Genomic DNA, 22,581 nt, shown 5'->3' with positions numbered 1-22,581 from the left:
CATAGTAAAGGCCATGCGGCTCCAGTGTTGTATTATTTATTATTAATTTTTTCCCAGAGGCACTTCATATGGAAGGGAATGTTACATAAAATTCGAAGGGGGCTCATTCGATTGGGAACCAGAAGTTCTAGGGCCCTTTTTCAGAGTCAAAAGTTATTGGAGGGTAGCTAGCCCCCCCCCCTCTACGCCTTTTTTCCCAAGTGCATCCAATAAAAATTTTGAAATAGCCATTTTGTTAAAAATAGTTTAAACACCATATAACAGAACTCTGGTGTAGACGAAACCCCGCAGAGCCCAGGGGCAGATGTTGAAAGTTATGCCCTGGGGTGTATTGCTTCTTATGGAAGGGTTGCTCGTATAAACTTCAGAGAGGGCTCATTTGATTGGAAATTGAAAGTTCTAGTTCACTTTTTAAGAGTCAAAATAGATCGAAGGGCAATTAGCCCCCCCATCCTTGCCCTTTTTTCCTCATACCCATCCGATAAGAAATTTGAGATAGCCATTAAAAAAAAAATAGTTCAAAGATCCTATAAAAAGAACTCCAGGGTCGACACAACCCCCCAGGGCCCAGGGGTAAGCGTTGCAAGTTTTTTCCTGGGAGCATATATGGTTTTTATGGAAGAGACATCAGAGAGGGCTCATTTGATATTTCAGTTTTTGAGAGTCAAAAGAGATTGGATGGCAACTAGCCCCCTCCCGCTCCTGCTTCACTGAATAAAGCCGATAAAATTTTGAGATAGCCATTTTGTTATAAATAGTTAAAAGATCAGATAACAGAAACTCGGGAGCCGACAAAACCCCTAAGGTCCGAGGGCAGAACATGTAAGTTATGCCCTGGGGGAATATATGGTTCTTAAGAAAGGGATACTCTTATAAACTTCAGAGAGGGCTCATTTGTTTGAAATTTAAAGTTCTAGTTCACATTTTAAGAGTCAAAAGAGATCCGAGGGCAACTAGCCCCCCCCCCCCTAGCCTTTCCCTCAACACACCTGATAAAAATTTTGAGATGAACATTTTGTTATAACCATTTTGGTAAATAGTTGTATATAAATAGCTTGTTATAAAGGTCAGATAAGAAAAACTCTGTATCGATAAAAACCCCCAAGTCCGGTGGCAGGTATTCTAAGTCATGCTTTGGGGGCATATGTGATTCTTATGGAAAGGACGCTCGTATAAACTTCATAGAGAGCTCATTTCATGGGAAATTCAAAGTTCTAGCTTACTTTTTAAGAGTCAAAGGAGATCGGAGGGCAACCAGCCCCCACACTTTTTCCCCCAACCCATCGGATACAAATTTTTATGTGACCGTTTTGTTAAAAATAGTTCAAAGATCAGATAAAAAAAACTCCGGTGTCAATACACCCCCCCCCCCCGCCAGAGCCTGTTGGCAGGAATTTTAAGTTACGCCCTGGGGGCATATATGATTCTTATAGAAGGGATGCTCGACTAAACTTCAGAGAGGGCTCACTTGATACGAAATTGAAAGTTCTAGCTCACTTTTAAGAGTCAAAACAGATCAGTGGGCAACTAGCCCCTCCCACGACCTTTTTCTCCAAACCTATCCAATACAAATTGTGAGATAACCATTTTTTTTAAATAGTTCAAAAATTAGATAACAAAAACTATGGCGTCGACACAGCCCCCCAGGGCCTAGAAGGCAGAGGTTATAAGTTATTTCTTCGGGGCGTATATGGTTCTTGTGAAAGGGATACTCGTATAAACTTCAGAGAGGGTTCATTTGATTGGATATTGAAAGTTCTAGTTCACTTTTTGATAGTCAAAAGAGATCTGATGGCAACTAGCCCCCCACGCTCTTTTTCCCGCAACCAATCCGATAAAAGTTATGAAAAAGCTATTTTGCTAAAAATAGTTGAAAGGTCAGATAAGAAAAACTTTTGTGTCGACGCAACCCCCCAGGGCCCAGGGACAGGCGTTGTAAGTTATTTTTTGGGTGCATACATGGTTATTATGGAAGGGATGCTCGTATAAATTTCGGAGAGGGCTCATTTGATTGGAAATTGAAAGTTCTAGTTTACTTTATTAAGAGTCAAAAGAGATTAGAGGGCACCTAACCCCCTCCACGCCCATTTTCCCCCAAATGCATCCGATAAAAATTTTAGATAGCCATTTTGTTAAAAAATAGTTCAAACGTACTTACTTATACTGGCAATTGTAGCAGGACTGAAGAATCTAAGCTCTCCCTGGCGTCCAGTAGCTTCATCTTTTTAGTAATCCAAGAATCTCAGCCGTTCACGAGTGGTTCAATCAATTTGAGCCAAGACTTTTTGCATCTTTATCCATGCTTCTTGAAGCCACTGATTGGGTCTAGGTCGGCCTTGATGCAGCCGAGTCATGTTTTCTTCTGTCCCCCATGACGCTTTTCCCATCCCGTAATAAGTGTATATCTGAGGGCTTTATTGACGAAGGTGTGGTGCGGGTGGCGAAGTGTATGGTCGAACCATCGGAGTTTTTTTGTTAAATTATAGTGGCCATATTAAGCTGCTGACTGCAGATTTTGCGGAGTTCATCCTTGGTGATTCGATCACGGAGTTTAGTGCTGTGGAAAAGTAGGGTTGAGTTAAGCGAAGATTCAGCTGCACAGGAACTCTCTGATGTACAATTATTCTCTTATGCTATTTTCATTTATACATAAAGTTTTGAACATTCTCCCAGGAAAATTCTTTCGAGTATAATGCCTAGAAATTGCTATAGAATCAAAGGCTTGGTCCAAGAGATTTCCTAAGCTTCTGGGGCAGTAGCTCTATTCCCGCTTTAGTAATTTCTTTTCGTTTTAAGTTTGATTATTCATTTTAATTTCATCACATTTTAGAATCTATTTCCTCATTTGTATTAGCATCTCTTATGTTTATGTTTTATGTAACTTGTATTCTACCTTCAGTTTATTTTGAGTTTCCTTTCTTCATTGACAGTGATGTTTGGTCGCTTTAGGCTTTCATCGTTATTTGATTTTATTTATGCTCGTTCTGGGTTTTTAAATGGCTTTTTACATTTCTATGATAAACTTTCTTTTTGGATTTTTTCTTTTGAAATTAATATATATGAGAATCTGAATTATATGTGGACTGTGTCGTTTGAAACAAGTGAACTTTGAGTTGTGTGGGGCTGATCTGTATGAGAAATTGGGCTGTTAGAGAGTGAAAAGTCTTTTTAAAGTTATGTTTTTGAGAAATTTTGAAACCCTCCAACTTATGCTTCTCACATTAAAGCCTGTTACCCTTGACCAAAGATTTTCCACGCTTTTTTTTATAGGAAATATGTCTTCGGGGTCAGAATTAGTATTGCTATTGTTTATGTATGATATTGTCATTTTGTTACAGTTGTCGTGTCGACCTGTGGATCTACATCAAATAAAAACTGTACTTATTTCCAAAACCCTGAATACCCAACTGGAGTGAATCCTCAGCTTCAATGCTCCTTGACAGTGCAAAAGTGCAATCCAAATATTTGTCAATTAAGGTAAGAAACCTTCCCCTCATTTTTACTAGAAATTACTCCATTTTACTATATTTTGTCAAAAATGAAATATAAAATGATAATTATGCTATTGTGGATTTTAGATATTTCAGAAAATTACGATTGAATAAGGAACGTGTTAAGCAGGAAGGAGGGAGTGAATTCACGACAGAATTTCTTTATACAATTAAAATTGCTTATTTGAACCGTATTACTTGAAACTAAGAATAAAACGACGATTATGCCAAATTTAGATATTTCATATGGCATAGGCATTGGAATACATGCCTTGGAATGAATCCGAACAGCTAAAGTAAAAGGCGTGAAAGAAAGTTTGAGGTAATCATGCACTGAAATGAAGTGCAAGCGAAATCTGCGGAAAAGGGACATCTAAAAACCAGCGTCCCAACGAATTTATCGAATCGTAAATGAAATCTGTGGTTAGAAGTGAAGCAACAGCAAGAATCAAACGAGTTCTAGAAGAAAACAAACCCTGTATAATGGATACTTCTTTGATGCATTAACCGGAAGGTGGAATTAAATACGCGCTAAACTTTCTCAACTAAGTTTTTGTTGCCTATTTAACACCTTGTGACTTAAAAGAAAAGAATAACAAATGTATATACTCTCTTTAAAGGAGCAACTGTGTATTTATTTAAAACATCTTTCTGTTAGAATTGTGTGCCCTTTTAGTATTTTTCCCAGGCTCGTTGAATTGAATCTAACCTGAAACCATGATGCCAATGAGAAGTTCACGTTATCTGTAGCTAGAAGACAAGCAACAACGAGAATCAATGCACACAAGCCTGCTGCATGCCAATAGCCGGGGCCCGGTCTTGGCTACATAGTTCTTTTCTTTTCATCAAACTGGCATAGCAACAAAAATAAGTTAAATGAATCAAAACTTTATGGAAGAATTCGTATTTTTCCAAGGGTGGTTGTATCGAACCTATGGTGACGCCATGACATCAAGAAGAGGCTAACATTGTCTGTTGTTTGAAGACAAGTGACAATAGAATCAATGCATATAAGCCTGCAGCGTAGCCATGTCAAGGTCCGGCGGGGAAGTCGACAAGTTCCTGGTGCTAAAAATATACAAAACTAAAATCCTTACACATAAATGCACAATCAAATCGAGAAAGGAGCTGGGAACAACAAAAGGTGATGGACTAAAAACCCTTCAAATGTACAGAAAAGTTTGGCCTAAATAATGTTCCGCGACTAAATTTTATGGCCTTTCCAAAATCAATAAAAAAGATATTGATTTAAACTCTATCGTAACAGGCTATAATTCCCCAGGTACGAATATGCAAATTTTTGGCCACCATTCTTCAACCCCTTTTAGGGACACAGAAATCATACATAAAAAGCTCAATTCAAGTTGTTGAAAAGTTAAAAAGTCAATTTGTTGAAAAGTATAATTGGTAATACCACCTTTGCAAGATTCACTGCAATTCCTATGTCCGTTTTCTGTGACATCAAAAATATGAGCAAGCTTTAAAAGAAAATTATAGGAAAATTCTGTTTGTCTGATTAAAAAACTATAGAGATTAGATACGATCATGACTCGTATTTTGCACTGAAACGAAATTATCTCTGTTTTTAGGTTGAGGGAAATTTTTCTTCTTCAAACCGTAGATTTACCAACGAGAACAGTTCTGTTGTCGTGTTTGGCAAGTTTCTATATATATATATATATATATATATATATATATATATATATATATATATATATATATATATATATATATATATATATATATATATATATATATCTATATATATAAAAATAAGTTGTCTGTGTGTGGATCTGTGGATGGATCAGGTGACGTCATGTTTCGGCTGACGTCATGAAATTAGTTAACATCATTTTTGCTTTGAAGGTGACGTCATTCAAGTTATATAAGACATATGTTCGCGTAGAATTCTATTAATGTTTAAGTTTACAATGACTGATGAAGATGCTCAAAGAGTCTATGCCAAAAAACTTGCTGCTGATAGAGAAAGTCAGAAAAGAAAGCGTGCCGAGGAATCAAAAGAACAGCAAGGAAACAGGCTTGAGGCTAAAGAACGCAAAACCGCGCAGTTAGATGAAGATCCACCTGGACAGCGAGAGTCAAAACATATTAAAACTGAAAATGATAGCGATGATGATTGGGTTTGGGATTTTGACTTGGATAAGGTCATCAATGACTACCAGATTTTAGTTAAAAAAACAAAGGTTCGGCGATATGTATTTCATAGTGAAGCTGAAAAATAAAGAAGAAAAAGAAAACTGAAAAAAGAAAAAAGAGAAATGACAGACTGGGATACCGGGACACAAATGACGACCGGGACACAGGGAATATAAATGACGACCAGGACATAGGTATTTAAGAATATCGTTCAAAGACAAATTTTTAATTGTAAGAAGACCGTTGAAAGAGAAATTTCTAATTGTAAAATGACTGAAAAACCTACAATGGCAACGGTACCACCATCGAAGTAGATAACCAGTGGGTTTACGGCCAACCTACCATCTTCAAAGATACCACGATAGGAAGACTCTACACCGTTCACCCCAATCAACATGAATGCTTCTTTCTACGCCTGCTTTTGGTGAATGTACCCGGTCCGACATCCTTTGAGTATTTGAGAACTGTAAACGGTACTATACATGACACTTACCGTAGTGCATGCCAAGCTCTGAATTTATTGGAGAATGACCAACACTGGGATAACTGCATCAATGACGCGTGCGAAACGTCAACCCCAAGTCAAATTCGTACACTTGCTCTCCATCAGCTCCTACAGAGTTATGGGAAAAATATAAGTCAAAAATGTCCGAAGATATACTCCATCGAAAACAGTTAGAGACGTCAGAAATGACTTTTGTTTTTACATCAGAAATTTATAACGACACTTTAGTTATTATAGAAGATTTGTGCGTACGTATGGCAAACAAACCTCTTCAGGATTTGGGAATGCCTTCACCTAACCGTATCGCTGCTGTTTCGACATGTGTAGAATTGGATCGTGAACAAAGTTACAGTACGAGTGATCTATTGTCGTATGTACAAAATAACATTTACAAGTTAACGTCGGAACAAAAAGACATTTATGATACGATAGACTCAATTTCAGGACGTATACAACTACCTGCTGATTTCTGTAGTTTAGTGACGTCCAAAAATGAATTGATTGAAAAAGTATTTCCGAATATTCTAAAAAATTATAAAAATAATAAATGGCTTTTAGTTATTATAGAAGATTTGTGCGTACGTATGGCAAACAAACCTCTTCAGGATTTGGGAATGCCTTCACCTAACCGTATCGCTGCTGTTTCGACATGTGTAGAATTGGATCGTGAACAAAGTTACAGTACGAGTGATCTATTGTCGTATGTACAAAATAACATTTACAAGTTAACGTCGGAACAAAAAGACATTTATGATACGATAGACTCAATTTCAGGACGTATACAACTACCTGCTGATTTCTGTAGTTTAGTGACGTCCAAAAATGAATTGATTGAAAAAGTATTGGGCGACCCACCAAAGCTTTGCAATGGCACGCGACTTGCCGTAAAAAAAACAATGGAAAGCCTAATAAAGGCGACAATCTTGACAGGGCATTTTGAGGGTAAGGCTGTTCTTATTCCTCGCATTCCCATGATTCCAACGGATCTGCCTTTTCAATTTAAAAGATTGCAATTCCCAATTCGATTAGCATTTGCAATCACCATTAACAAAGCTCAAGGTCAATCATTAGAAATATGTGGTATAGATCTTAATACTGATTGTTTTTTCCATGGACAATTGTACGTTGCATGTTCGAGGGTCGGTAAACCTGACAATCTATTTATATGCAGCGACAATTGGACAGCGAAGAATGTTGTATATTCGCAAGTTTTACGCAGTTAATTTGTATTGTATCCATCTATCTATCTATCTATATAAAAACGAGTTGTGTGTATGCATGTTTGTTTGTTTGTAAGAAGAGCGTTTGCATATGACGTCATTATTAGTGCATACGGCTTTGTATATGCACAGACAATGGGAAAGCCAAGAATGTTGTATATTCGCAATTTTTACGTAGTTTAACTCCTGCAGACGAAATGAATGCTTGCCTGAAAAGTTCTAATTTATGGGCACACGTAAAAATATTAAAATTAACTACAAATATGCGTGTCCGATTGCAAAACGATGATTCTGGTCAAACATTTTCAGATCAATTGCTGGCAATTGGAAACGGAAAGCTTCCAGTAGTGGGAAAGCCAAAAATGTTGTATATTCGCAATTTTTACGTAGTTTGAAACACATATATAAATCTATCTATATTCACAGGTGGGAGACAGGGACACAACTACAATGGCGCGTAACTAATATGGCGCGTAACGACTTACGCGCGCGGGGGGGCTTGGGGGGGCGCGAAGCGCCCCACCAACTAGGTGTTGGGGTGGCGCGAAGCGCCACCCCAACAGCTAGTATATATATATATATATATATATATGTATTATCAAACATTTCCCGTTGGGCAGTTTTTCACTAAAGTATTCCTTCTAAACTTGTTTGCTAATTTTTTTCTATCTATTGGGGACCATGGGCATGATTTTATTAATGGGCTTTTAGTATATTTGAATAATTTTGCTTCCGACCTACAATTTCCATTAGAGGTTGAGACTCATGATTGCTTGTTTTCTTGAATGTCCGAATTCTAAAGAGCTTTCAAATCTTAAATTTTCTATGCCTTAGAGGTCCAGTCACAATGATCGTTATTTGTATTTCTAATTTTTTTTATGGACCTTGTATACAATAGTTTAGTGTAAAGAAATTCAACTCATATTCCTTTTCTTAAGAAAAAAGATCAAATAGTCGTCGCAATCGAAATCAATTCAGTAAAGAGGTTTCATTAACAGTTGCGCCAATTTAGGAAAATGTAGAGAGGGGAAGGGTTTATATCGAATTTTTTTTAACTAAGATGCTAAAAAAAACAACATTGAGCAAACATACCTAAAAAAGGTGTAGTAGCAACTTTGCTGCTTGGGAAAATCGTCGACCAATCTATCTAAATCCAGTTTCTTTACCTCCTATTTTTAATGGCTGTCGTTTCCCATCGTCAATCGCATGTAGTCCTTCACAGGCTCTTATGCTGAGAATAATTGTTTATTGCTGGCAGTGGTCACAGGCAAAGTAGCAACTAGCTTCATCAGTTTTAGCACTGCAGAATAGGCAACTGGGAGGTCGAATAAGGTTTTGATAGCTGGAAGAAGCTCCATTTTTGGAATATCACTTTTTGACAATTGCAGCTTTGCAAGAGAAACCTGGGATTCTATGGCATGATCATCGACATTGAGAATCCATTGATAATGACACGTAACCCTTTCCACTTTCGAAAGTTTGAGAAAGTCGGAACTTGAGGGGTCGAAGGCACAAGCGTCAAGCAGAAGCATATTTTGCATGAAATATCTCGCTCGTGAAACGGTCTATTACCTCAAAGTACAGAAGTTTACCGGAATCTGATTGAACCGGCTGACTAATATTGCATTTACCGGTTGTTGAGTTTGAAAAAAAAAGTCTTTGAGATGAATGGAAATGGCTTGATAACTCTTGCTTCGAGCACTGGTTTTAGATTTTGGAGTTTTCGACTCCTGGATATCGTGTAAAGCCGAGAATTCGGATATGTTTTTGCTTAAGTTGTTCCGTTTGCTATCATTTCTCAGCTTTTAGAGTGTCTCATATGTCCGAGCAAGTGCCTGATAAATGAACAAACTTTCGGATTGAAACAGCAACAATACAATCAAACCTTGCCTTCACCTTCGAAATTGAGTGGAATGTGTAAAACCAGCGGTTCTGGACGGTCCTTTGAAGCTCCAAGACTTTTGCCCGCTACTACTCTGGAACTCCACAAATAGCGGGATTTTAGCTGATATTTTTTAGGCAGTCAGTCAAAACCAAGTTTAATCTGTGGGAGTGACAGTGTACATAAACTGCATGAGCAACCTTCTCCCTAAACTTTGCTTGAACTCCGTTAAATCCCCGTTCATAACGGATGCACAGTCATAACATTGGGCAATACACGGCATCAAATATACGCTAAGTTTTTTTTTTAGTTTCACAAATCGAGATGGATAAGCTCTCGGCGTTTAATTTGTGTATGTGGTAGCAGCAAATTGTTCCCTCCACTACTTTTCCATTCGATATTTACCTGAGTAGGATCGCTAATTGTTCTTTTCTAGAAATGTCTTTTGTTTCTATTTCTTTATTTCTCTGCAATAGACTCATAACGTCCCCTTGTAACCTGGGGGTGGGATTTTGCCCTATTGATGCCGTCTAGGGGAACATCTCAATAAAAAAAAAAAATGCTCAAGGAATTCACATTGAAAACCATGGAAAGTCATCAAGTTGCAAAATATAGACAAGAATTTTAAATTGTTTATTTGCAGCTAGTCTCTTCTTCTTCTTTGTTGCCAGTTGAATCAACCCTAAACAGAAAGGACATGAAATGATGATTCACATCGATGGATCGGAATAAGAACTCGGTAGCTTAATTGGATGAAAGGGTGACAAAAAAAAGCTGTACAAAGAAAGGTTGATGCGTAAATTATAAAAAAAAACACTTAAGAAATATAATGAAATCTGATTTTAACAGAAAAAGTCCCTTTTCAGCCACATATTCGTAAGTTGTAGTGAATTAAACGTGAACTGCTCTTTTTAGCAAGGGCTGGTCACATTTTACTCGACTCAAAGCTGAAATTTAAGTGGGATTATACTTCTAGGTTGGATTTTCAGGATTTCGTCATCGCTCAACCAAACACTGCCGAATATTCTGAAGATGCTGCAAACTATCAAGGACAGTGTGATACTGACAGTTTCACTATAAGTGGAGGATCAAATCCGATCCCAATTCTGTGTGGCAATAATACTGGTCAGCATAGTAAGTAAATCCATCTCTGAGGCCGATTACAGGAGAAAAAATAATCAGTAAAGTATTTCTACACTTTGAAGAGTAGATGCTAGAGAATCTTAAATTGTTTCTTATTCAGTTTATGGCTTAAAAGTGCTGTCCGGATATTTTTTTTTCTTAACAATTTTCGGGATAATATCTGCTTTTCGTGTCTTTTCATCAATAATCTTAAGCTGAAATGATTCAGTTCCGAAAAAGCTTACTTATAATAACCAAACTAATCTAAGTTTATAGTTTTATAGTTATTGAACATTTTCTTGAGAAGAAAAACTTCAATGAAATGAATGTAAACTTCCAAGAACCAAGACTTTCATAAGTGAACAACTCTATACTAATCAAGTTATATCATACTGTCCAACGCCCTATGCAGAGATATGCCAATTGATCTTCCCCTTAAAAAAATAAACAAACATATATGACATATGGATAGCATATGACGCTCTAACTGTAGATATTTGTAAATGACAATTATTAATGGACGTTATTATATCTCCTTGTTTAATGGGGGATTTTTTTTCTGTCCTTCCTTCATCTATGACCGCATTGCAAAAACTAATCTTTGTAACAAGGTTTTCTCTCCTAGTGTATGTGGACATGAGCTCTGGACAAAATGCATTTACTATGACATTTAGTATAGGAAATGGGCCGGGTGAAGAAAATGGTGCTCGCACATGGAATGTAAAAATAACACAACTCCCTTGCAGTTCCATAACTAATGGTAAGTGAAACTTTTTAATTTGATTTGATTTATTGGACGATTTGATTGCAATTTTCATCTTTTTCCGCTTTTTTGTATTCTTTGTTCAGATTGAGATGAGATTTAGATTGAGATGAAGTTGATTCAAGACTTTTTTTTACAATTTCCTCTATGGACAATAATATTATTTTTGATAATAAGACTCTAGTCATAGTAGTTACATATTTGTCTACCTCTATGCCCATTTCAGATGATATCGTAGCTCATAATGGCAATGCAATTTATTAGTGTAAGAGACAGTTAATAACTTTATGGATACCCTAAATAAATTGATTATAAGAACAAGACCCTGGAATCGGTGTCTTCTAATACAAACCTTATTGAAACTCTTCACGCATAGGCAATGTCCATGCAGCTGACTGACGCCATATACGATTAAAATAGTACATTAGGATTGCTGCTAAAAATGCCGGAAAAGATGTTTAAATATAGCCTTTTTTGACGTTCTTCGGTACTTTTAAGCCCTTTCCTGACAATATAGAATCAAAATAGATGCCCTTCCATTCGGGTTAGTCAAGCGAATCAGGAGTAAGAGATAAAACTCACAAAAACTGTTTTGAGACAGGGGCTGGTTGGTCTCCATTCACTTTCAAATTAAAAAAAAAGAAGACTAGACCTATCAATTTCTGATCGAGTGAGCATCCTCCAAGGTTTCTATGACCATGAAGGGCCATTTGAGGATGAGAAAGGGGCAGCCCCCTTCCTATATGGTATAAATTCTGCTTATTTCGGGGTTTCATGTTACTCTTTACTTTCATAGCAACAGCATAGACCAGGAATGCTCTCAGAAATCAAGAAAGATTAAATATCAATTTTTAACTCCATCCTCCCCGTCCCTTCCATAAAACTAATTCTGTATTTACCAGGAGGCTCGATGAAAGCTTGGTTGATTTGCCGTTAAAACACACTCTTTGAGGCATTTGCCTCTCTCCCTAACTACAAAATATTCAGAAATCTCTGTTGTAGAGGTTTAAGGCTCCCATCTACAAATGTCTGGAATTGTGTGTTTTTTGGGTCTAGGCGTCCCCCCCAGGAAGATTCTCCTCCGATGAAAATTCCCCCTGTAGAAAACCCCCTGATCACTCCCTGTGGAAAATCCCCCCTACAAAAATCCCTTCGCAAAATACCCCTCCGCGGAAAATCTCCAGGGAGAATTCCCCTCCTGTGGAAAATTTTACTCAGGGGAACTCCTCCCATATTACCCCTGGATAATATGAATATCCATTAGAGGGGAAACTGAAAGTCCTGCTCACCTTTTTAAGTCAAAGGCAAGGTTGTAGTGTTGCTCACAGTAAAGGGCCAAAAGGGTTCAAAGTACTATTACTGGTAACGGGTCAATCCATATGACAACGCCCATTGTCGGATGGATTGTCATCTACCCAATTTAGGTCATATATGACAATATTTTTACTGTAGCTACAGATGGTGACATGTTTTCTGTTCCAACGTCATTATAGACCCATTTGTGTTTTTAGCTTCTAAACAGTTTCCATTGAAATTAGGAATTATTTTGTCTGGTGTAGGAATCGAACGTCACACCCGGGATTTCGTATGGTAAAAGAACCTCACGTTAGTCAACCGAACCAACAAGTCAATGATTCCGCTGTGATTTGAAATTGTTGCTAAGCATGTTATCAATGATGTAACATAATGGGTCCAATGACGCCGGGTAATATTTCGCCTGCTGCTATACGCCTTTCACAGAGGGTGAGAAGCCCATTGAATCTAGATAATAAATTGCGTGCTACTGTACGCCTTTCACAGAGAGGGAATAGCATCAATGAATTCAGAGTGCGGTTATACCTAAGTTGTATAACAATTTCCACACTTCATTTGCATGCAACACGTTTTGTGGGTTTTATGACTCCTCCACACAATGATTTCAGACAGTTTTACAACTCCCCATCGCAATGAATTCTAAGGGTTTTATGAATCCTCCCTCTTAATAAATTCAGTTTCCCTTGGAGTCTGTTAGTTGGTTTGTAATCAGCAGTGGAAAGTGTCAAAAGCAAAAATATGAAATGGATTTGAGTAACAAAAAATCATATGGAATCTTGTGACTTTGGAAAAATGTTTGAATCTAAAGGATCCGTTTCAAAAGTAATCGGTGCAAAAGAAAATATTGTCTCAAAGAATGCTTGACGATACTATGAAAGATGAGTCAGCAGCTTTGGATCATTATACAATGCTTATCCGTCGTGGGCCAAACGCACTTACTCGATTTATTGACATACTAACCGAAACAAAACAAAATGATATTGTAGGTTTGCTTTCGAACAATAGCTAGATATTCAAGTTTCTATGTTGATATAAGATTCTACCCGAATGATAATTCGGTCTCTGTTCATCATTAGAACAACAATCATGTCGACAATCTAAAAAAATCCTCTCTAGACAGATTTAATTGATTTTGATGTGCGAAGTCACTCGATCACTCCTCCTCTCCGTCACTAGAAGTAAAACGAATATTCCTTCTGATAGCAAGCTAGTTTCTATTTGTTAGTGTGAGAGTCAACAGTGACAAAATGTTCATCACATGTCCACTATGTTTGTATACACTGGGTAGCTGATCGTCATGTGAGAACTGCACAAGCGTTCATGACTATGACGAAAAGAGTAGATAATACGATCCCTGTAAATTGCATAGAGGGCATGCTGGACAAATTAAAGACTGTAATTCCTGTCTTGAAGAGGTTTGTAAATCTCAAACTAAAAGCTTCACATGCTACCATTGTAACTATGGTAAATCTGATCAATGGGAAAATACTTGAATTTACTCTGAAAATGAGAAAATACCCCGTTGTGATTGGAAAAAAACCTAAAGGTGATTTCAGTTTATTTTTAAGAGACTGGTATCATCGTGGTTTTAAATTTTTTCGGAGCAAGAACCTGGTCAACGCTTCAGCTGCTTGAATAACAAGCGAGTGTGGTTTGTGGAAGAACCTGGTCAACGCTTCAGCTGCTTGAATAACAAGCGAGTGTGGTTTGTACGTCATCGCTGTGAAAACAATGACTACTTGGATGATAACCTTACTGATTTTTATTTGGCTGCAACAGAAAATGATTCTTCATATGCGAATATCGTGTATGGAATTACTTCAAATAAACAATTTGAAACATGTGAATTTTATAATATGAACCGAAATTGTATCATTGACTTTATAAAAAAAATATAATAAGAATGAAGTTACATTGTATTGTAGAAAATAAATTTGAAAACATTTTTAAAACACTGCATTCTTAGGGTGCTAAAATCAATATTATTCGGTTAAAGGATTTTTTCCACTATGAAGTCATTCAGTCGAGGATTGTCTTCATAAATGTCGAAAAATTCACTCAAAGTATAGCCAAGACATCGAAAAATCAAATATAGTAGAGCATTAAAAACCAGAGCTTTTGGTTGGTAAATCTTGTATTCACTTCTTATTTTGATTAGTATATTTCCCACTTCTTTCAAGAAAGTTTTTGATTTTGGGAAAGTAAAATGCACATGGTAAACCAAGAGGGCCAGAAAATTTCTTCGCCGTTTGAAAGATGAATAGCAAATGATCCGTCTGTAGAGTTGATGGACTAGTACTAACAATGATAATGCTATTGTTAGCGTTATGAATATGTTCAAGGAAATCCGTGTGTATGCAAATGTATTTGGACGTGTAGAGATCAAATTTGATCGAAACAATCAAACGATTGTTTGATTTGTATTCATGGTGCGAGGTCTAATAGAACACTTCCGTTAAGTGTAATTTCCCAATAGGTTTCGAATTGATTTAGCAAGATTAATGCTATAATATCCTCCAACGGCTTGGCAAAGGTACATTCTATACGGACAGTGCCAGTTCAGACAATACCCATATAATGAGTACCAAACAAGTCCAATACAATGATAGCATGACTTTTTGGGAACATTGATAGGGCTATACCATTTTCAAATAGTTGTGAATTTTGTTGTGGATTGAGTGTGAATTCACTAGTTGTGAATTGAGAGTTCAGATGCTAATGCGGCTAATTTTAAAACCGATTTTATTTTAAGAGGAGGGAGAGGGAAGGAGGATATAAAATTTGAGTTTCCACATAATGCGAATACACATCACCCGACTTTTCGTTTAAATACGCAATTTTTGTGCGATGGATGATTTAATGTTATCCCACAAACTCTACTCCTGAATATGTCGTTCAAGAAGGGCTCAAATATTGCCCGCATTGGAGTAGACTATGTCTATTGGATCTGTCTTGATACTACCCGCCAAAAGTGAGTTGAATAGATTCTAAAACTCAGCCCTATAAATATATACGTCGCACAAGGCAGAGTTAGATTAGTAGAACTTTGGCAATACTGTTTCAATGTATTGAACCCAGCAGTTTAAGAATAACGAGCAGGGAGGGAATTTTTTTTAAATGAAGGATGCTATATGACATATAATCACCAACAATTCGATAACTAAAAGGACGCTAAATGTATTTTAGTAAAATAAAACTGTATGAAAATCAGCCCCTTCCACTAACCATACAAAAAAAACATTTATATTGCCATGGTTTATTAATTAAACCATTTCATACTTCAATCTCCGTTCAACTAACGATATTGTAAGGTTTGTTTTTCCTTGTTTTAAACCCACACTCAAGTCCAAAATGATACGCGATGCTTTCTTTATTTTTTTCCAGATGGCCAGGGCTGTCTTAGAATCCGTTATGCTCTATAATCAACAACACGCACAGCAAAATGTCAAATAACTGTGGTATGTATCTTGTCAAAATGACGCCAAGAAACTCCCAGACACAGTAAAACTGTCTGGAGTCCTTGTAAAGTCTGTCTAGGATTTATGACTGGGAGGATTCATAAAACCTAGAATTCGCTGTGAGATAAAGTTGTAAAACCGTCCAAATTAATGGCGGGAAGGAGTCATAAACCTCTCAGTACCTAATGCATGCATATGAAGAGTGAAATTGTTACGTTACTTAGCCTTAACTCTTACCCTGATTTCATCAATGCTAATCATTCTCTGTGAAAACTGTATAGCAGCATGCAAAGTATTACCCGGGGTCATTGGATCGATTATATTATATCATCGATAACATGCTTAGTAGCCATGTCAAATTCCTGTGTTATGCTTAGAATGTATTTCTAAGAGCATAATAATATCATTGGCTTGTTGGTTCAGTTGAAAACCTTTATCATAGGAAATTTTGGGTTTTACGTTGGATTCCTACACCAGACACCAATTACGTTGGATTCCTACACCAGACAAATAATTCATAATTTCAATGGAAACTGCTTAGAGGCTAAAATATACTTCTATAATAACGTTAAAAACGAAAACATTTTACCATCTATAAGTAAAGAAACAATATCGCCATCTATAACATTATTTAGGTAGATGGTAGCCTTAGGGGAACCGCTGTTAAACCTTCTTCAGGATCTTAAGTCGCTAAGGAAAAAAGTATTAGTGGGTATGGTCGTTGACAGATGGATTGAACGGTTACTACTCATATTATTTATTTATTTATTCTTCCCTAGAGGCATTTCATAAGGAAGAGTTGATCGTAGAGACGTCAAACGGTGCTTATTCGATTAAAAATTAAAAGTTCTAGGACTCTCTTTTAAGAGTTAAAAGTGATTGGAGGAGTGATTAGATTAGTTATTAGAGGAGTGTGGGCTCTACCCACACTATTTTTCTCCAGAAGTACTCAATCTAAAATTTTTAGTCAGCCATTTTGTTCAAAACAGTCCAAAAGTCAAACAAAAATGCCTCCGGGTTCGATTATCCCCCTTCCAGTGCCAAGGCGTGGACTGTAAGATATGCAAGTTGCTTGTTATTAAGATATTTAGTTTTTATGGGAAGACTGGTCATATACACTTTCAAGGGGGCTTATCCAATTGGAAATCGAAACTTTCAATGCCCTTTTTGAAATGAAGAAGTGACCGGAGACCCATCACCCATTTCTACGCTCTTTTCCACCCAAATATATCTGATCAAAATTGCGCGAAAGCTATTTTATTCAAACTAGTCTAAAGTTTATATACCTCCATATGCCTCCAGAGTTGACAAGCCCCCCTCTCCTTGCGTAGCTTCCGATACAAGGGATGTAAGCTATAGAAATTGATCATTAATAACATATAAGGATTCTTATTAAAAAAAGAGAACTTTCTTGATCCGGGATCTCCCAAAAGGCTAATAGAATTAAGGTGAAAATTTATGGAAAGTTGAAAAAGACATCAAACACAATCAAAACACTTTGTCCTTACTGGTTGTGGAAACAGAATATTAGCAATATATAAGCCACGTCTGGTGATATAAGTGTGAAAATTTCAATGTACGTCAAGGGGGAGTTGAAGAAAAACTAGAGTTCGTTTGCTTTCGATGAAACCCAACGAGTTCGAGGAAATAGGTTCATTTGGGTTGAGTAAGCGTAAGAGCACGCTTACTGAACCCAAACAAACCTAGCTTAAAACACATTAAAATAAAGTAACCTAGGTACAAAACCAGTTGTGCTACCATCTACAACTATAGCGGAACAGGTGGTAGAACTAGGGGTAGTCAAAAATATTGCCATCTATGACTGTAAATGAGTAGACGATAGCAGTAGAGACGTGGTAAGCAAATGAATAATTTTCTGACATCACCAAAATGTACTTGGTATTATCAAACAATAGTCTTTTTCTTTATCAAGAAAATGTGAAAGGGTTTTATTTTTCTTATCACAATCCAAAGCTAATGTTTTTCTTCTATTTTCACTGTCCTCGGCATCTTAATCGGTCGATAAAAATGATTGTACTTCTATGAAATTTCTTGATACTCAGTTGGTAAGTAAAATATTTAGAATTTACCAATTATCTAAGTTTGTTGAACTCAAAAGTGCTATGATTAAATTTCTTAATACTCAGTCACCAAATAGAAGACTTAGAAATCAACAACTAGCTGAGCTTGTTGTACTTAAAAGTGCTTTTATTAAATATTTTAATATGCAGTCAATTACTAAAACTCTCAGAATGTAGCAACTAGCTATATTTGTTGTACTAAAGTGTTCTTATATATTTTTTATACGCAGTCAGCAACTAAAAGACTCGGAATTCAACAACTAGCTGAGTTTTTGTACTAAAAAGTGCTTTTTATTATTAAACTTTTTGATATGCAATCGGTTACTAAAGCATTCAGAATCCACAATCTAGCTCAGTTTGTTGTACTCAAAAGCGCTTTCATTAAATTTTGTGGTACAACTTAAAAGACTCTTGTTGACTCAACTGTCAACAACTAAAAGAATGGGTAATTACCAACTAGCTGAGTTTACAGTTATAAAAAGTGTTTTTAATTTTTTTTTACGCTGTCGGTAACTAAAACACTAGGAATCTATGAACTAGCTGAGTGTGTTGTACTCAAAAGTGCTTTTATTAAATTTGTATATGCAGTTAGCAACTAAAAGACCTGGTATTCACCAATTAGCAGAGTTTGTTGTACTGAAAAGTTGTTTTTATTAAAGTTTTTGAAACTTTTTGAAACACTCCGAATTTACCAATTAGTTTACTTTGTTGCACTGAAAAGTACTTTTATAAATTTTTTTGTATCTAGTCAGCAACTAAAACAATCGAAACATACCAACTAACTGAATTTGTTGTACTCATAACTAATTTTCATTAAATTTGTATGCTCAATCATTAACTAAAACACTCGGACTTAACCAGCTTTTTAAATTTGTGATGAAAAAATCCTGTTCATGCATCTCTAACCATTAAAAAAGGTCTTTTTCAATTTTTTACTGCTTAACCCAGCTCTAAGGAAAATCTAAGACAGAAAAGATTATATGGAAAACAAAATTATTGCAAATATAAAAGCAAAAACTTTCTTACAAGTTCCATCAGTAGTGAGATTTGGCATTAATTGATAAATGGGGGCTCATCCAGAACGATGATGAATTCCTGTATGCCCCGTCTCTTTTATAAGAACCTTCTCAGTCATTTCTCAATGAATATGAAGAATTCCTTACGGGGAACTCTGCTTTTCTTGAAATTTTATTTTTCTCTTCGTGATCCCATTCTAGAGTAAGTTAGCTCTTTGTCCAAGTCCTTCGCTCTATTTTTGAGCTTTCATGTGGGGGTAGAGGCGCCCTTCCTTCTGCTAGTTTCTTACTTGACCAATTTAAAACAGATTTATCCCTTATTCTAGTAGATTTCATTTCATTTAATATTTTTCTCCTCATCTCTTCCTGGTTCGTCACATTTTTTCCAATGAGCGCGTGAACTAAATTGGTTGCATTAGAACCAGAAGAATTGGTGATATCATAACAACAGCCTTAACAGATGCTAAAATGGCAGTAAAAAGATATTTCCGTTTTAGCATTTTCATCCATTATAGCATAGTTTGACACTAGCAGTACAATTGCTTCGGGTAACATGTCTAAAATAATGACAGGTTAAGCTTAAAGATGTCTATTGGTTAAAGTTCAATATTACACATCCGCAAACAGAGGTCCTATGATATAGCATACTTTTTGCTGTGTCGGATGTACTTATCACAATCAGGTATTCCCCTTGGTATCCAATGTGCGAAGAACTTAAGTTTGCTGTATTCAAAACTGCTTTTTAAAAATTTTGTTATACTCAGTCAGCAACTAAAACACTCAGAATTTATCAATTGGATGAGTTTGTTGGAATTAAAACGTACTTTTTATTAATTCTTACAGTCAGTCATCAACTAGAACACTCAGAACTTATCGACTATCTGAGGTTCCTGTACCCAAAAGTTCTTTATTAAATTTTTTATACGCAGTCAGTGGATCGTCTGAATTACCTGATTGCTATAGGCTACACGTTACAGAGAGTAAAAGTCACCATCTGAACTTGTTGCTATTCATTGAGATAATTGTTTTTGAAATTTTTTTAGCATCATTCCAACATGCTTGCTAGGCAGTTTTCGATGGTATGCAATAACGGGTCCCACGACATCCCCGGTCATCTGGTCAGATAAAAAGAGTATTGCCTAATAATCTTGGCATTGAGGAGTCCGGATTAGTACGACTCTGGCTCAGTCCCCTCATTATTTATTGCTTTTCTGATGTCAATGTGTGGATTGATAATCTAAAGCTGATTTTATTCAGGCAAAATTCCTTAGTTTACCATAAAACATCAGTCGATGAATTAAAAAAAATAATTTTTTTGAAATATTCGTTACAACCTGCAGCGGAATTGATTGGAATATTCTTTTTATCTGGAGAGGGATGATTCAGACATAGTATGTCGGAGGTATCGTCAAAGAGTTGGTTCAGAGGTATCGTCAAAGTCTCTTTGAAATGCTTTAACAACCTGTTCCCGAGTCTTTGTTCTGTTTGAATCATTGGCCTGGAATTTAAAAAATGTAACTTAACTGAATTTTTTGTTACAAGTATACGAAATGTCTTTTTGAGACCTTAAAGAAAAATTCAAAGTTCAAGTTTCTAACTTAAAAAAAAAAACTATCAAAAAAATGACACTACAAACATTATTATACTATAGAAAAAATTAGGATTAACATCCGTATATCATTTTTATTTTTTATTTCAAAAATATCATGAGTGAATTTTTACACTATCTAGTACACTTTGTTGTTCAAAGGCTGCTGGTACACTTTGTTGTTCAAAGGTTGCTGGTACACTTTGTTGTTCAACTTGCCTGACCCAAACGAACGTCCAAATCTCCTGTTGAAACATTAGGGGGAGTTACAGTATCACCACTTGCCTCTCCAAACCAGTCCAACAATAATTTATCAAGCCAATCTGGGGGCCTGTTCTGTCTCAATTGGGCACAGAAACTGTCACGAAATGGTGATGGCGGTGACAACATTGATATCTCCTTGCCGTCAAGGAAATTGATGCCCCCTTGACCTGATGAAGGCAATAATGTAACTAAGTAAACCCAAAATGACATGAAGATATTTCTTTAGGAATGGTAAGGTTTTCATTAAGCTGAAAAAGAATGTTTTCATTGTGTGCTTAATAATCTCTATTTTAATATAATTTTAAAACAAGTGTAGAGTAATTTTCTATAACACAAACAAACACACACACACACAAACATACACTCACATGCGCAAAAGAGAGAATATAAGTTCAATTTTTTACTACAACGGAAGAGTTGGTTAAATCTTGAGGGCTCGGGGTGCCCTCTATCATACTCAAGAGAGTATCCATTACTGCCAGATCTACATGACCAGGAGACTGCTACCCATCTCCTCCTGAAGTAGTTTTGCCATTCCTTACTCTTTTTGAATCATTGGTGTAGAATTAAAAAAATATTTTGATATCTATTTATATTCAAATTTCTCAAATTTAAGTTCAAATTTCTTAGTTTAAAAAAGTTGAAAAAAACTTTCAAAGAAAAACAACTAGCTGAGTTTTTGACACGCAGTCAGCAACTAAGAGACTCGAAAATTACCAGCTAGCTGAATTTGTTGTATCCGAAAGTGTATTATTAAATGCAGCCCTGAAGCCAGCTGAAACTCCAAAGTGGTCAGATACATCATTGATGAGTACCCTAGGAAAACTGGAAGGAACATTAGAATAATATTATCCAGTTGCCTAGCCGATGTTTCCGTAATTCTTGTAGGGGTATTTATACAAGTATGAAACTCATTAGATAGACTTCTATTAATAAATTCAGTACTGGCAGACGATTGGTCTATTAGGTCAATATTGAAGTCCCCCGTTAAAAAACATGGCACAGAGCTAGTCGGAACTTTCATCAACTATTCTTCAAATAGGTCCATAAAATCATGGAGAATGCTCTGTGGAGGTCTTTAAATAACAACAATATAAAAATTCAATTACTATTATGAAAGTAAAGAAGTATTATGAAAAAAGAGCATTTTAATACCAAAACATCCTTACACTCATTTAACCTTCAGATAAATGCAGAATCTGTTCTAAGGAAGGGGTAGAGGATGGAGCTAGACATTGATATTTCATCTCTCTTGATTTTAGGGAATATTTCTGTTCTACGCTGTTATTAAGAAAGTAAGGTGTACCATTAAGTCCCAAAATTAGCAGAATGTATTCCCTATTGGAGGTGGGCTGCCCCTTCCTCATTCCCATCCTCCCCCTTTCGGTCGTGGAAACTTCGGAGGATGCTCATTCGATCGGTAATTATGATCTCTAATACTTTTTTTAAAGTCGAAAGTGATTGGAGACTAACCAGCCCCTGTCCTAAAACTATTTATTGATATCTGGTCCTTTTGTTACCCCTTAGGACATCTGATCGACAATATGAGATATTTATTTTGTACTTTCTCTGTGGCTGCCACAGAGAAAGTGTGTGCGGAGGAACTTTCCATGGGGGGGGAATTATCTGGGGAAATTCTTCGTGGGTGCGATCTTCCGGGGGAAATGCTGGCTCCAGCTTTTTTACCAAAGAATTTTAGATATAAATTTTGCTCATTTTG

General features: G+C 36.3%; 1 protein-coding gene across 1 annotated transcript in view; it reads left to right on the top strand.

Annotated features, from left to right (window-relative positions):
- The window catches only part of LOC136033377 (uncharacterized), an 82,029-nt gene that overhangs the window by 35,297 nt on the left and 24,151 nt on the right, over positions 1–22,581 (top strand). The window contains exons 3-5 of the mRNA XM_065714163.1: positions 3,339–3,477; positions 10,232–10,389; positions 11,003–11,137. Coding sequence (XP_065570235.1) covers positions 3,339–3,477; positions 10,232–10,389; positions 11,003–11,137 — 432 coding nt within the window. The remainder of the gene's footprint in view (positions 1–3,338; positions 3,478–10,231; positions 10,390–11,002; positions 11,138–22,581) is intronic.

This window comes from Artemia franciscana, chromosome 11 (assembly GCF_032884065.1).
Source record: "Artemia franciscana chromosome 11, ASM3288406v1, whole genome shotgun sequence".
Lineage (NCBI taxonomy): Eukaryota > Metazoa > Arthropoda > Branchiopoda > Anostraca > Artemiidae > Artemia > Artemia franciscana.
This window is presented reverse-complemented; position numbering and strand designations above follow the sequence as displayed.